Source organism: Salvelinus sp. IW2-2015, linkage group LG3 (genome assembly GCF_002910315.2).
Source record: "Salvelinus sp. IW2-2015 linkage group LG3, ASM291031v2, whole genome shotgun sequence".
Lineage (NCBI taxonomy): Eukaryota > Metazoa > Chordata > Actinopteri > Salmoniformes > Salmonidae > Salvelinus > Salvelinus sp. IW2-2015.
The window spans coordinates 32237718-32252774 of NC_036840.1; the positions used below are offsets into that span (position 1 = coordinate 32237718).

General features: G+C 47.4%; 1 protein-coding gene across 4 annotated transcripts in view; it reads left to right on the plus strand.

The window, feature by feature from the left end:
• Nucleotides 1-15057, plus strand: part of LOC111955065 (equilibrative nucleoside transporter 2) — a 46121-nt gene that overhangs the window by 17756 nt on the left and 13308 nt on the right. Inside the window, exons 1-3 of one of the 4 annotated variants that reach the window (XM_070436195.1) lie at nt 10132-11010; nt 11127-11183; nt 12285-12366. In XM_070436195.1, coding sequence (XP_070292296.1) covers nt 11152-11183; nt 12285-12366 — 114 coding nt within the window. In that variant the 5' untranslated portion in view covers nt 10132-11010; nt 11127-11151. Of the gene's footprint in view, nt 1-10131; nt 11184-12284; nt 12367-15057 lie in introns of those variants that run through there. The other 3 variants (XM_070436198.1, XM_070436200.1, XM_023975129.2) reach the window with 3 other exon arrangements.

Below are 15057 nucleotides of genomic sequence, written 5' to 3' on the forward strand. Positions count from 1 at the left end.
GGAGGTTCCGGACCGTAGACCGTCTCAGGAGGTTCTGGACTGGGAACTGTCGCCGGAAGCTCTGGACTGGGAACTGTCGCCGGAAGCTCTGGACTGGGAACTGTCACCGGAAGCTCTGGACTGTGGAGCCGCACTGGAGGCCTGATGCGTTGGACCGGTACAGGTGGCACCGGGCTGATAACACGCACCTCAGGGCGAGTGCGGAGAGGAGGCACAGGACGTACTGGACTGTGGAGAAGCACTGGAGACCTGATGCGTGGGACCGGTACAGGTGGAACCGGGCTGATGACACGCACCTCAGGGCGAGTGCGGAGAGGAGGAACAGGACATACTGGACTGTGGAGGCGTACTGGAGGTCTAGAGCGCAGAGCTGGCACCACCCTTCCTGACTGGATGCTCACTCCAGCTCGGCAAGTGCGGGAAGCTAGCACAGGACGCACTGGGCTATTAATGCGCACTGGAGACCTGATGCGTGGGACCGGTACAGGTGACACCGGGCTGATGACACGCACCTCAGCACGCCCACTCTGCAGCGCTCTCAATGCTAGCACCTCTCTCCGGAATCTTGCGCCGAGCTCCTCATCCGACTCCCTGACTGGCTCTGGTTCGCTCCTCGGCTCTGCCGACTGCTCCATGTGCCCCCCCAAAAAATGTATTGGGGTTGCCTCTTGTGCTTGCTCCGTTGAGCTATCTCCTCATATCGTCGCCGTTCCGCTTTCGCTGCCTCTATCTCCTCCTTAGGTCGGCGATACTCCCTGGCCTGCGTCCAGGGTCCTTTTCCCTCCAGGATCTCCTCCCAAGTCCACTCCTCCTGTACACGCTGCTTGGTCCATTTTAGGTGGGATCTTCTGTCACGTTCATTGAAAGGATCGGACCAAGGCGCAGCGTGCGTAGAGTTCCACATTGTTTAATAGTGAAACTTACAACAAAGAATCTAACAAACGTGCAGTATTGCAGTGCACAAGGCAACTATACAAAAACAAGATCCCMCAACACAAAMGAGGAAAATGGCTACCTAAATATGATCCCCAATTAGAGACAACGATAAACAGCTGTCTCTGATTGGGAACCATATCAGGCCAACATAGATATACAAAACCCCCCAAGACATACAAAAACCCCTAGACATACAAAAAACCCTAGACATACAAAAACTAGCGTACCCACCCTAGTCACACCCTAACCTAACCGAAATATATAGAAAAACAGAGATATCTAAGGTCAGGGCGTGACAAAATGTTGCAATTCTTCAGCCATTTCTGAACCTGCGACCAAAAACAAGCTACATATGGACAGTACCAAAACAAATGATCTAATGACTCTGCCTCCTCACAGCAAAATCTGCAGAGCTGGTATGGTTGTATCCCCCATATATATAACATTATATTGGTTGCAAGAATTTTGTATAATAATTTAAATAGAAAAATTCATAAGTTTTGAATCCAGCTTYGTTTTGTGTATCAGTTCATAAACCATGTGCCATGGGCTCAAACTGGCTAGATTTACATCTAGGTTATTTTGATTGTCTCCCTGTATAGCCTAAATATATAGATACAGTATATATAAATATATATAATGAGCCATTTGAGTAAATTTATTAGAAAAATCTATCAATGGAGACGAATTGCGAAAATTCCACCTTTTTATCATGCTAGATATGAAAACAGAGACCGTTTGAACAGATGGAAGGCCTAATCTTTCTGTTTTTGTTATGACAGTAACAACTAGGCCAGTTGGTGCTCAGAGACACTGATATATTTGGTAGTGGAGCTGTGGTTTACTAGAAGCTGGAATGATAAGGTGTGGGGGGAGTAAATTGACATTTACACATTGCTATGACACATGAATGGCTTGGGAAAACTGGAAAATAACTGTTTGTAGTCCTGCTGTTCAAATGTCCGCAATAAAAATAATTTCAATTTGATGGAGGGCTGTTCTGTATAGAAAACATCCTGCTTCAAACCTGCTTAATCGTGGCTTTAAATAACTGGAATTAATGACATTTACCCTACTAATAGGCTACGGTCTGTGGTTGCTAGGCTKCCAGTGTGTCTTCTAGAGGCGTTGAAATGGTGCCTGGGGCTGCTTTAGGGCAGTGACAGAGCCTTTCGAGGAAATAGCCCAGACTCACCTCTGCACACATATTATTTATTCAGGAGACAAAGGGTGTCCTGTTCATGGGGATCCTGAGCGCCCTGCTTCCCTCACCACAGAGCAGCAGCATATTTCCAACCCCACTCTGATGGCTCTGGGCTGCTACAATTATCTCCACTCATCTACCTACCTCCACTCCACCACCTCCATCCACTCTATCCACCCACTCACTTCCACTCTATCCTCTATCACCCACCTCACCACTCCACCTCTATCCACCACCTTCACTTCACCTCTATCCTCTATCTACCCACCTCTAATCCACCCACTTCACTTCACCTCTATCCTTATCTACCCACCTCCACTCCACCCACCTCCACTCCACCTCTATCCACCCACCTTCACTTCAGCTCTATCCTCTTATCTCCACCTCCACTCCACCTCTATCCACCCAACCTCCACTCCATCTATCTACCACCTCCACTCCCCCTACCTCCACTCCACCTCTATCCTCCTATCTACCACTCCACTCCACTCTATCCACCCACCTTCACTTCACCTCTATCCACCCCACCTTCACTTCACCTCTATCCTCTATCTACCCACCTCACTCCACCACTCCACTCCACCTCTAATCCACCCACCTTCACTTCACTCTATCCTCTATCTACCCACCTCCACTCCACCTCTATCCACCCACTTCACTTCACCTCTATCCTCTATCTACCCACCTCCACTCCACCCACCTCCACTCCACCTCTATCCACCCACCTTCACTTCATTCACCTCTATCCTCTATCTACCCACCTCCACTCACCCTCTATCCACTCCACCTTCACTTTCACCTATCCTCTATTCCACCCACCTCCACTCCACCTCTATCCCCTATCTACCCACCTCCACTCCACCTCTATCCACCCACCTTCACTTCACCTCTATCCTCTATCTACCCACCCTCCACTCCACTCTTATCCACCCACCTTCACTTCACCTCTATCCTCTATCTACCACCTACTCACTCTATCCACCACCTTCACTCACCTCTATCCTCTATCCTACATCTACTCACCACCTCCACTCCACCTCTATCCACCACTTCACTTCACCTCTCATCCTCCTCTATCTACCCCCTCCAACTCCACCTCTATCACCCACCTTCACTTCCCTTATCCTCTATCTACCCACTCCACTCCACCTCTATCCCTCATCTACCCACCTCTATCCTACCCCTCCACTTCCACCTCTATCTACCCACCTCTCACTCCACCTCTATCCACCCACCTTCACTTCACTCTAATCCTCTATCTACCCACTCCACTTCACCTCTTATCCACCACCTCCACTCCACCTCTATCCTCTTATCTAACCCACCCACTTCCACTCCACCCACCTTCACTTCACCTCTTATCTCTATTACCCACCTCCACTCCACCTCTATCCACCACCCTCACTTCACTTTCTATCCTCTATCTACCCACTCCACTCCACTCTATCCACCCACCTCCTTCCCTCTATCCTCTATTACCACTCCATTCCACCTCTATCACCCACCTTCACCTCACCTCTATCCTCTATCTACCTAACTCCACTCCCCACTCCACTTCCACCTCTTATCCCACCACCTTACTTCAACCTCTATCCTCTATCTACCCACCTCCACTCACCTCTATCCACCCACTTCACTTACTTCTATCCTCTATCTACCCACTCTATCACACCCTTCACTTCACCTCTATCCTCTATCTACCACCTCTATTCCACCCACTTCACTTCAACTTCTATCCTCTATCTACCACCTCCACTCCACCTCTATCCCCCACCTTCACTTCACCTCTATCCTCTATCCACCATCTCCACTTCACTCTATCCTCTATCCACGCTCTCTCCACTCCACCTCTATCCACTATCCACCCACCTCACACTCCACCTACCTCCACTCCACCTCTATCCACCACCTTCATCCACCCCTGTCCACCCCTCAACTCACCCACCTGTCCACCCACCTTCACTCCACCTCTGTCCACCACTTCACTCCACCTCTCTGTCCACCCACCTTTCACTCCACCTCTGTCCACTAACCTCACCGACCCTTCACTCCACCCCTGTGTACTCCAGTAAACAACAATTAACCTGTGGGCCAGAGTAACGGCATTGCTGGGATAATAAGATTCAGGTTTAGCTCTTTTGTGTTCAGTGTGTTTGTTCCGTTTTGTGTGTGGGGTAGTGTACTAAAGACTTTCCGTGTGCTGCTGTCTACGGGAACACTCTACACTGAGACGTTAGTATCGTTGGCCCTCCCAGATTTAGTATCCGGCCTCCCCATCAGATTTTTAGTATCCGGCCTGCCCCAGATTTAGTATCGGCCCTCCCAGATTTAGTTCCGGCCTCCCTCAGATTTTAAGTGATCCGTCCGGCCTCGCCCCAGTAGTACTCGGCCTTCCGAGATTTAGCACCCGGCTCCCCAGATTTAGTATCCTATCTCAGAGCTGTACGTATCGGCCTCCCCAGATTTAGCATCCGGCCTCCCAGATTTAGTCATATGCCTTCCCCAAGATTTAGAATCCGGCCTTCCCTAGAATTTAGTATCCGGCCCCCCAGATTTAGTATGCCGGCTCATCCCAGTTAGTTATGCTCCCAGTTTAGTTCCGGCTTCCCCAGTTGTCCTCCCAAGATAGAATCTCCTCCCTAGTTAGTATCCTGCCTCCCCAAGATTTAGTATCCTGTCTACCCCCAATTCTTTCTCAGTTTTTTACTTAATGATTTTGGTCACTTTTCTGATATTTGTTTCTGTGACATTGTATATGAAAGGTAAAACAAATCTAATGGCATTTCCCAAACGGTCCATTTTCAACAAAGAAAGGACTCATTTGGTCATGGCAAAATGCTCTGCATTTGAAGGGAAATGGAGGGTTAGAAAAGCTAATGAAAATCAGGAAAGATGAGTGGAGCTGATGATTAGTAAACCATTGTTATGTTTTACTGTTCAAGTGTTGGACAAAGCGTTTTTCCTATCACCCTTTCAAGTCAAAGTCTCATCATATATTCAAAAGTCCATAATTGTTTTTATAGAACACATATTGTAACAKATTATATTTAGCTTTTAAACATCAAAGTACCAATTCATCTTCTTACACATTATTTGCATAGCTAAGTCATAATACTAATCCCTGACATCACTTTGCAAGCTGAACACCTTCTTCGCCCGCTTTGAGGATAATACAGTGCCACCGACACTGCCCGCTCCCAAGGACTGTGGGCTTTCGTTCTCCGTGGCCGACGAGAGTAAGACATTTATGCGTGTTAACCCTCGCAAGGCTGCCGGCCCAGAYGGTATCCCTAGCCATGTCCTCAGGGCATGCGCAGGCCAGCTGGCTGGTGTGTTTACGGACATATTCAATCTCTCCCTATCCCAGTCTGTTGTCCCCACTTGCTTCAAGATGTCCACCATTGTTCCTGTTCCCAAGAAAGTAAAGGTAACTGAACTAAATGACTATCGCCACGTAGTACTCACTTCTGTCATCATGTGSTTTGAGATGCTAGTTGAGGATCATATCACCTCATATACCCTATACCCACTTCAATTTGGATACCGCCCCCAATAGATCCACAGACGATGCAATCGCACTGCACACGGCCCTATCCCATCTGGACTAGAGGAATACCTATGTAAGAATGCTGTTCATTGACTATAGCTCAGCCTTCAACACCATAGTACCCTCCAAGCTCATCATTAAGGTCGGGGCCCTGGGTCTGAACCCCGCCCTGTGCAACTGGGTCCTGGAGTTCCTGACAGGCCACCCCCTCAGGAGGTGAAGGTAGGAAACAACACCTCCACTTCGCTGATCCTCAACACTGGGCCCCCACAAGGGTGCGTGCTCAGCCCCCTCCTGTACTCCCTGTTCACTCATGACTGYRTGGCCATSYAYGCCTCCAACTCAATCATCAAGTTTGCAGATGACACAACAGTAGTAGGCCTGATTACCAACAATGACGAGAGCCTACGGGGAGGRGGTGAGGGCCCTGGCGGAGTGGTGCCAGGAAAATAACCTCTCCCGCAAYGTCAACAAAACAAAGGAGCTGATTGTGGACTTCAGGAAACAGCAGAGTGAGCACGCCAATATCCACAGTGATGGGACTGTAGTGGAGAATGTGGAAAGTTCCTCGGCGTACACATCACTGACAATCTGAAATGGTCCACCCACACAGACAGTGTGGTGAAGAAGGCGTAACAACCTCAGGAGGCTGAAGAAATTTGGCTTGGSACCTAAAAGTTTTACAGATGCACAATTKAGATTTTCCTGTATCACCGCCTGGTACGGCAACTGCACTGCCCGCAACCGCARGGCTCTCCAGAGGGTGGTGCGGTCTGCACAATGCATCACCGGGGGCACACTGCCTACCCTACAGGACACCTACAGCAYCCAATGCCACAAGAAGGCCAAAAAGATCATCAAGGACATCAACCATCCGRGCCACGTCCTGTTCACCCCGCTACCACCCAGAAGGCGAGGTCAGTACAGGTGCATCAAAGCKGGGACAGAGAGACTGAAAAACAGCTTCTATCTCAAGGCCATCAGACTGTTAAATAGCCATCACTACCCGTCTACCACCCGGTTACTCAAACCTGCACTTTAGAGGCTGCTGCCCCATGAACATAGACATGGAATCACTGGTCACTTTAATAATGGAACACTAGTCACTTTAATAATGTTTACATACGGCTTTACTCATCTCATATGTATATACTGTATTCTATTCTACTGTTTTTAGTCAATGCCACTCCAACATTGCTCATCCTAATATTTATATATTTCTTAATTCCATTATTTTACTTTTAGATTTGTGTGTATTGTTATGAATAGTTAGATACTACTGCACTGTCGGAGCTAGGAACACAAGCATTTCGCAACACCTGCAATAACATCTGCAAAATATGTGCTTGTGACCAATAAAATTTGATTTCATTGTGAGCTTTGATTTCATTTTCACCCAAAACATTTTTGACAGTAGCCAATGACAAGGTCTGTGAACGTAGGAGTAATACTTGGCATTCTTTTTGACAGATTCCATCGAACTTCCCGAAGGCCTGTTGTCACATATTACTGGCCACCGTGAAACCTTCATCTACTGTACGGAGACCTTGCCTGTCTATGACCTTATGTGACTTGGCTTGACTTTACTGAAATGGCAACTAGCTTGAAAAACTGCTTGAAAAATTGTTGACAACTCAAAGGACAACTTCACTGAAATGACTCCTTCATGCCACAGAATCAGGTTGTTCTGTTCAGTTTATTCTCTTAAGAAGCCTCAGGATATAGGATACTGAGGATACATCTCATGTTTCTTTCAGGAATTCTAACATTAGTCTAATAAACCTTTTTTCCGACTTATTCCTGGACCCTTATACTCTTCGCCTCTAGTCTGAGTCTAGACTGAGACTACACTTCTCACAAGTTGCTGGTTTATCAGCAAAAAAAATTCTCAGAAATTCTTAAATTGCCACAGGGGCAGTGCTTGTGTACATGCTTTTCTTTTGATCTTTTGACTATCACTCCCTCTCTCTGGGTGATGAGGTAGAGCAGGTCTCTCTCTCTCTCTCTCTGGGTGATGAGGTAGAGCAGGTCTCTCTCTCTCTCTCTCTCTGAGTGATGAGGTAGAGCAGGTCTCTCTCTGGATGATGAGGTAGAGCAGGTCTCTCTCTGGGTGACGAGGTAGAGCAGGTCTTTCTCTGGGTGATTAGATCGAGCAGGTCTCTCTGGGTGAGGAGGTAAAGCAGGTCTCTCTGGGTGAGTAGGTGGAGCAGGTCTCTCTGGTTGATGAGGTAAAGCAGGTCTCTCTCTCTGGGTGAGGAGGTAGAGCAGGTCTCTCTCTGGGTGAGGAGGTAGAGCAGGTCTCTCTCTGGGTGAGGAGGTAGAGCAGGTCTCTCGCTCACTCCTTCATAATGCAGCATTGTCCACGATTTACCCAGTTTTATCAGTTCTGCTTGACTGCTTCAAGCTTGTCGTCTAAGCTCTTAGAAAAAAGGGATCCAAAATGGGTATTCATTCGGCTGTCCACATAGGAGAACCCTTTTAGGTTCCATATAGAACCCTCTGTAGAAAGGGTTCTACATGGAACCCAAAATGGTTCTACCTGGAACCAAAAAGGTTCTACAAAGGGTTCTCCTTTAAGGTTGTAGATTTTTTTAAAAGGTGCTAAGAGATTATTACATTTACATTTACATTTAAGACATTTAGCAGACGCTCTTATCCAGAGCGACTTACAAATTGGTGCATTCACCTTATGACATCCAGTGGAACGGCCACTTTACAATAGTGCATCTAAATCTTTTGAAGGTGAGAAGGATTACTTTATCCTATCCTAGGTATTCTTTAAAGAGGTGGGGTTTTCAGGTGTCTCCGGAAGGTGGTGATTGACTCCGCTGTCCTGGCGTCGTGAGGGAGTTTGTTCCACCCATTGGGGGGCCAGAGCAGCGAACAGTTTTTGACTGGCTGAGCGGGAACTGTACTTCCTCAGTGGTAAGACGAGCAGCCAGAGGTGGATGAACGCAGTGCCCTTGTTTGGGTGTAGGGCCTGATCAGAGCCTGGAGGTACTGAGGTGCCGTTCCCCTCACAGCTCCGTAGGCAAGCACCATGGTCTTGTAGCGAATGCGAGCTTCAACTGGAAGCCAGTGAGAGAGCGGAGGAGCGGGGTGACGTGAGAGAACTTGGGAAGGTTGAACACCAGACGGGCTGCGGCGTTCTGGATGAGTTGTAGGGGTTTAATGGCACAGGCAGGGAGCCCAGCCAACAGCGAGTTGCAGTAATCCAGACGGGAGATGCAAAGTGCCTGGATTAGGACTGCGCCGGCTTCCTGTGTGAGGCAGGGTCGTACTCTGCGGATGTTGTAGAGCATGACCTACAGGAACGGGCCCAACGCGCTTGATGTTAGTTGAGAACGACAGGGTGTTGTCCAGGATCACGCCAAGGTTCTTAGCGCTCTGGAGGAGGACACAATGGAGTTGTCAACCGTGATGGCGAGATCATGGAACGGGCAGTCCTTCCCCGGAGGAAGAGCAGCTCCGTCTTGCCGAGGTTCAGCTTGAGGTGGTGATCCGTCATCCACACTGATATGTCTGCCAGACATGCAGAGATGCGATTCGCCACCTGGTCATCAGAAGGGGGAAAGGAGAAGATTATGTTGTGTGTCGTCTGCATAGCAATGATAGGAGAGACCATGTGAGGTTATGACAGAGCCAAGTGACTTGGTGTATAGCGAGAATAGGAGAGGGCCTAGAAGAGCCCTGGGGGACACCAGTGGTGAGAGCACGTGGTGAGGAGACAGCTTCTCGCCACGCCACCTGTGAAGCGACCTGTCAGGTAGGACGCAATCCAAGCGTGGGCCGCCGCCGGAGATGCCCAACTCGGAGAGGGTGGAGAGGAGGATCTGATGGTTCACAGTATCGAAGGCAGCCGATAGGTCTAGAAGGATGAGAGCAGAGGAGAGAGAGTTAGCTTTAGCAGTGCGGAGCGCCTCCGTGATACAGAGAAGAGCAGTCTCAGTTGAATGACTAGTCTTGAAACCTGACTGATTTGGATCAAGAAGGTCATTCTGAGAGAGATAGCGGGAGAGCTGGCCAAGGACGGCACGTTCAAGAGTTTTGGAGAGAAAAGAAAGAAGGGATACTGGTCTGTAGTTGTTGACATCGGAGGGATCGAGTGTAGGTTTTTTCAGAAGGGGTGCAATCTTCGCTCTCTTGAAGACGGAAGGGACGTAGCCAGCGGTCAGGGATGAGTTGATGAGCGAGGTGAGGTAAGGGAGAAGGTCTCCGGAAATGGTCTGGAGAAGAGAGGAGGGGATAGGGTCAAGCGGGCAGGTTGTTGGGCGGCCGGCCGTCACAAGACGCGAGATTTCATCTGGAGAGAGAGGGGAGAAAGAGGTCAGAGCACAGGGTAGGGCAGTGTGAGCAGAACAGCGGTGTCGTTTGACTTAGCAAACGAGGATCGGATGTCGTCGACCTTCTTTTCAAAATGGTTGACGAAGTTCTCTGCCAGAGAGGGAGGAGGGGGGGGGAGGGGGAGGAGGATTCAGGAGGGAGGAGAAGGTGGCAAAGAGCTTCCTGGGGTTAGAGGCAGATGCTTGGAATTTAGAGTGGTAGAAAGTGGCTTTAGCAGCAGAGACAGAAGAGGAAAATGTAGAGAGGAGGGAGTGAAAGGATGCCAGGTCCGCAGGGAGGCGAGTTTTCCTCCATTTCCGCTCGGCTGCCCGGAGCCCTGTTCCGATTATAGTTAGTAGTTAGATTATAATTACTTTGACCAGACAGATTCACAGCAAGGCCAAGCTATAGGCCTACCGCATGTCTATTACTATATCATTTATCATTGACTTTCAGGAATTTGTATGAGTTTCAAAGGAAATGTATGAATAAACAATCTTAAAAACTACAGTTGGTTCTTAGTGAAAGCATGCCTCCTGGCAGAAATGTTGCTCTTGGTGAAATGACATGAAACAAAGCAATGAGTGTAGGGGTTGAATGCATAAATACTTTCCATGTTCTCACACACTCACATTCTGAATTGAAATATCACTCACCACTTTTCGCTCTGTTCCTGTTACATTTGTGTTAGTGGGTCGGAGTGCGGATCCTATGCATTTGTGTGCATTGACGACCAAGAATGTATACAAGGAGTGGGCTCTGAATTCTTGCTTAATCTACAGACAAAGGGAGTACAGGTATTTGGGCCTCGTCTTTGACTCCAATGCCAAGCGTTTTATAGACCGTACCTTTAAATAAATGGAGTGTGACGTTGTGAACTGGCAGAGCGGTGGATATCTCAGCACAGCTAACAGTACAAGCTACAATCCAGTGGGTCTCGGACATACAGTACTGTAGTGTAGTGAGAATGGCGCCATCTCCTCCTTGCAGCAATGTGCTAGTATGTAGAACATGTCCTGTATTTGTATTATGCAAATAACGTGCTTAGAGCTGATTAGACAAATCTACTCTATCTTTTTTAGGTGTTGATCGTGTTCCCCACTCTTTTGCCCCTAGTTTCAACCGATCTCCCTAGCACAGGATGAAGGGTCGGACCGACGCTCCGCGCGATAGGTGAGTGTCTACCTTTTTACTGACTCGACAATCATGTTAATTTCGTTAATTTTAGTCGTTCGTTTGACCTGCATGATCGGAATATAGATCATGCTGCAGACTGCATTGAGAATAAAAAATATGTTTAGAACTGTTAATTGATCGCATTGATCACATTGAATGTTATGATGGACACAGCTTTGTAGAACCAAAACATACTCTGCTCAAAAAACGCGAACTCAAGAACGACTCGTTTGGGGGTCTGCAGTTCGCGAACGATGTTGTGCTGATCACTCTCACGGCAGTCAAGCAATGCAGTACGACAATAGTTGTTCACAATCTAGTCCGGTTTCGTCCACAGCTAGACCTACTGTCAAATGTAGTGTAACGACCCTGGGTTTATAAGCGCGGAAATCGACTCTGCTGCACGAGCATGCTTTTGCGGCACAGTCGATAGCGCGCCGGACCTCGGGCTAGAAGGTCGAGGGTTCGAGACCTGCTCCCTGCTGTTTCATTACAGTATCAATAAATAATGTTATTTGTTTGCCAAGCAATCAACAACTCTACATTGTTTAAACCAGACGTTTACAAGTCTCGGTCACAAATGACAGCTCCAATAAGCCCCTTATGGTGAACGAAATGTGAACGAGAGGCTTGTAGAAACAATGACTCTTTCAAGTTTTCAGTTCATCGTTCGCCGGTAGGGGGTCCTGTGGGCTCTGGGCATTACTGACTCAAATGAACGAAATTAGTCGAGAGATTTCTTCTGTTGACTTAACGAGTCGAAAAGAGCCAAACTCCCCATCACTACTGCCCATGGTGCCTTTTGCTCTCCCTCTGAACCCCAGTCGTATTTGGGGTGGGGGATTACAATGCGTGGCATGCCTCTAAGCAAAGCTATGGTACTGAAAAGTGACTTTGTACTGTTTTCAATCAATGAATGTAGTGAATAGATTACATTTCCAATGTACTTTTATAAAATCTACTAATGATCTTTGGCTGGTAGCACTTTATTTCACGGTACATAAATTACTTTCTATTTATTAAGAAATTACATGGTAAATACACATCAATAACCTATGAATTACTTGCTTGTTTCTAATATTTCCCTCCCTAATCCAGGGGCTGGTTGGTGGGGATTATCTTCTTCATCCTGGGCCTCGGGACGCTACTACCATGGAACTTCTTCATGACCGCCTCCATGGTAAACCTAACATGCGTCTATAACCACAGGTCCAGGATCAGATAGTTATTTAGTCCCTTAAAGGCTACAGTTAGGATATAGGGTAAATCTGATCCTAGATCTGTGGTTTTGGGCAACTTTAGACAGATCTAGGATCAGATCTACTCTGGCTCAGGTTCAACACTGTATGTATGATAAATACTCACAAATCAAATCAAATCAAGTTTATTTTATATAGCCCTTCGTACATCAGCTAATATCTCGAAGTGCTGTACAGAAACCCAGCCTAAAACCCCACACTTGTTGAACCTTACCCAAAGTAGAACATTGGCTTCTTAGGGAATTCACTTGAAAAGTAAGTTGTTTTTGAAAATCAGGCGGAACTGTTATTTTATTTTACCCTTTTCTTTTACCAGATAAGTTGACTGAGAACACATTCTCATTTACAGCAATGACCTGGGGAATAGTTACAGGGCAGAGGAGGAATGAGCCAATTGGAAGCTGGGGATGGTTAGGTGGCCATGATGGGCACATTGAGAATTTAGCCAGGACACCGGGGTTAACACCCCTACTCATCCGAAAGAGGGCACCGTACACAGGGCAATGTCCCCAATCACTGCCCTGGGGCATTGGGATATATACAGTGCATTCGGAAAGTATCCAGACCCTTTGACTTTTTCCACATTTTGTTATGTTACAGCCTTATTCTAAAAGGGATTACATTGTCCCCCCCCATCAATCTACACACAATACTCCATAATGACAAAGCAAAAATTCGTTTATTTATTTATTTTTCAATTTAAAAAAATTAAAAACCTGAAATATCACATTTACATAAGTATTCAGACCCTTTACTCAGTACTTTGTTGAAGCACCTTTGGCAGCGATTACAGCCTCGAGTTTTCTTGGGTATGACGCTACAAGCTTGTGTAACGGATGTGAAATGGCTAGCTAGTTAGCGGGTACGCGCTAATAGCGTTTCAATCGGTTACGTCACTTGCTCTGAGACTTGAAGTAGTGTTTCCCCTTGCTCTGCAAGGGCCGCGGCTTTTGTGGAGCGATGGGTAACGACGCTTCGTGGGTGACTGTTGTTAATGTGTGCAGAGGGTCCCTGGTTTGCGCCAGTGTTGGGGCGAGGGGACGCCGTAAAGTTATACTGTTACACTTGGCACACCTGTATTTGGGGAGTTTCTCCCATTCTTCCCTGCAGATCCTCTCAAGCTCTGTCAGGTTGAATGAGGAGTGTCGCTGCACAGCTATTTTCAGGTCTCTCCAGAGATGTTCGATCAGGTTCAAGTCCGGGCTCTCGCTGGGCCACTCAAGGACATTCAGAGACTTGTCCCGAAGCCACTCCTGCGTTGTCTTGGCTGTGTGCTTAAGGTCATTGTCCTGTTGGGAAGTGAGCCTTTGCCCCAGTCTGAGGTCCTGAGCGCTCTGGAGCAGGTTTTCATTAAGGATCTCTGTACTTTGCTTCGTTCATCTTTCCCTCGATACTGACTAGTCTCCCAGTCCATCCCGCTGAAAAACATCCCCACAGCATGATGCTGCTACCACCATGCTTCACCATAGGGATGGTGCCAGGTTTCCTCCAAACGTGACTCTTGGCTTTCAGGCCAAAAAGTTCAAGCTTGGTTTCATCAGACCAGAGAATCTTGTTTCTCATGGTCAGAGTCCTTTAGGTGCATTTTGGCAAACTCCAAGCAGCTGTCTTGTGCCTTTTACTGAGGAGTGGCTTCTGTCTGGCCACTCTMCCATAAAGGCCTGATTGGTTGAATGATGCGGAGATGGTTGTCCTTCTGGAAGGTTCTCCCATCTCCACAGAGGAACTCTGGAGCTCTGTCAGAGTGACCATCGGGTTCTTGGTCACCACCCTGACCAAGACCCTTCTACCCCAATTGCTGTTTGGCCGGTTGGCCAGCTCTAGGAAGAGTCTTGGTGATTCCAAACTTCTTCCATTTAAGAATGATGGAGGCCGCTGTGTTCTTGGGGACCTTCAATGCTGCAGAAATGTTTTGGTACCCTTCCCCAGATCGGTGCCTCGACACAATCCTGTCTCGGGGCTCTACAGACAATTCCTTCGACCTCATGGCTTGGTTTTTGCTCTAACATGCACTATCAACTGTGGGACCTTATATAGACAGATGTGTGCCTTTCCAAATCATGTCCACTCAATTGAATTTACCACAGGTGGACTCCAATCCAGTTGTAGAAACATCTCAATGATATTCAATGGAAACAGGGTGTCGTTGAGCTCAATTTCGAGTCTCATAGCAAAGGATCTGAATACATATGTAAATAATGTATTTCAGTTTTTTATTTGCAAACATTTCTAAAAACCTGTTTTCGCTTAGTCATTATGGGGTATTGTGTGTAGATTGATCGAGTAAAAAAATTATTTAATCCATTTTGGAAGAAGGCTGTAAAGTAACAAAATTTGGAAAAAGTAAAGGGGTCTGAATACTTTCCGAATGCACTGTATATTTCTTTTTTTTTACCGGAGGAAAGAGTGCCCCCTACTGGTCCTCCAACACCGCTTCCAGCAGCATCTGGTCTCCCATCCAGTACCAACCCTGCTTAGCTTCAGAGGCAAGCCAGCAGTGGGATGCAGGGTAGTATGCAGTTATCCCTAAGAGTCAGATGCTGTTTGTATGTGTGTGTACACAACTGTATGTGTGGCAGGTTAAGAGCATTGTTCCAGTAGCCGAAAGGTTG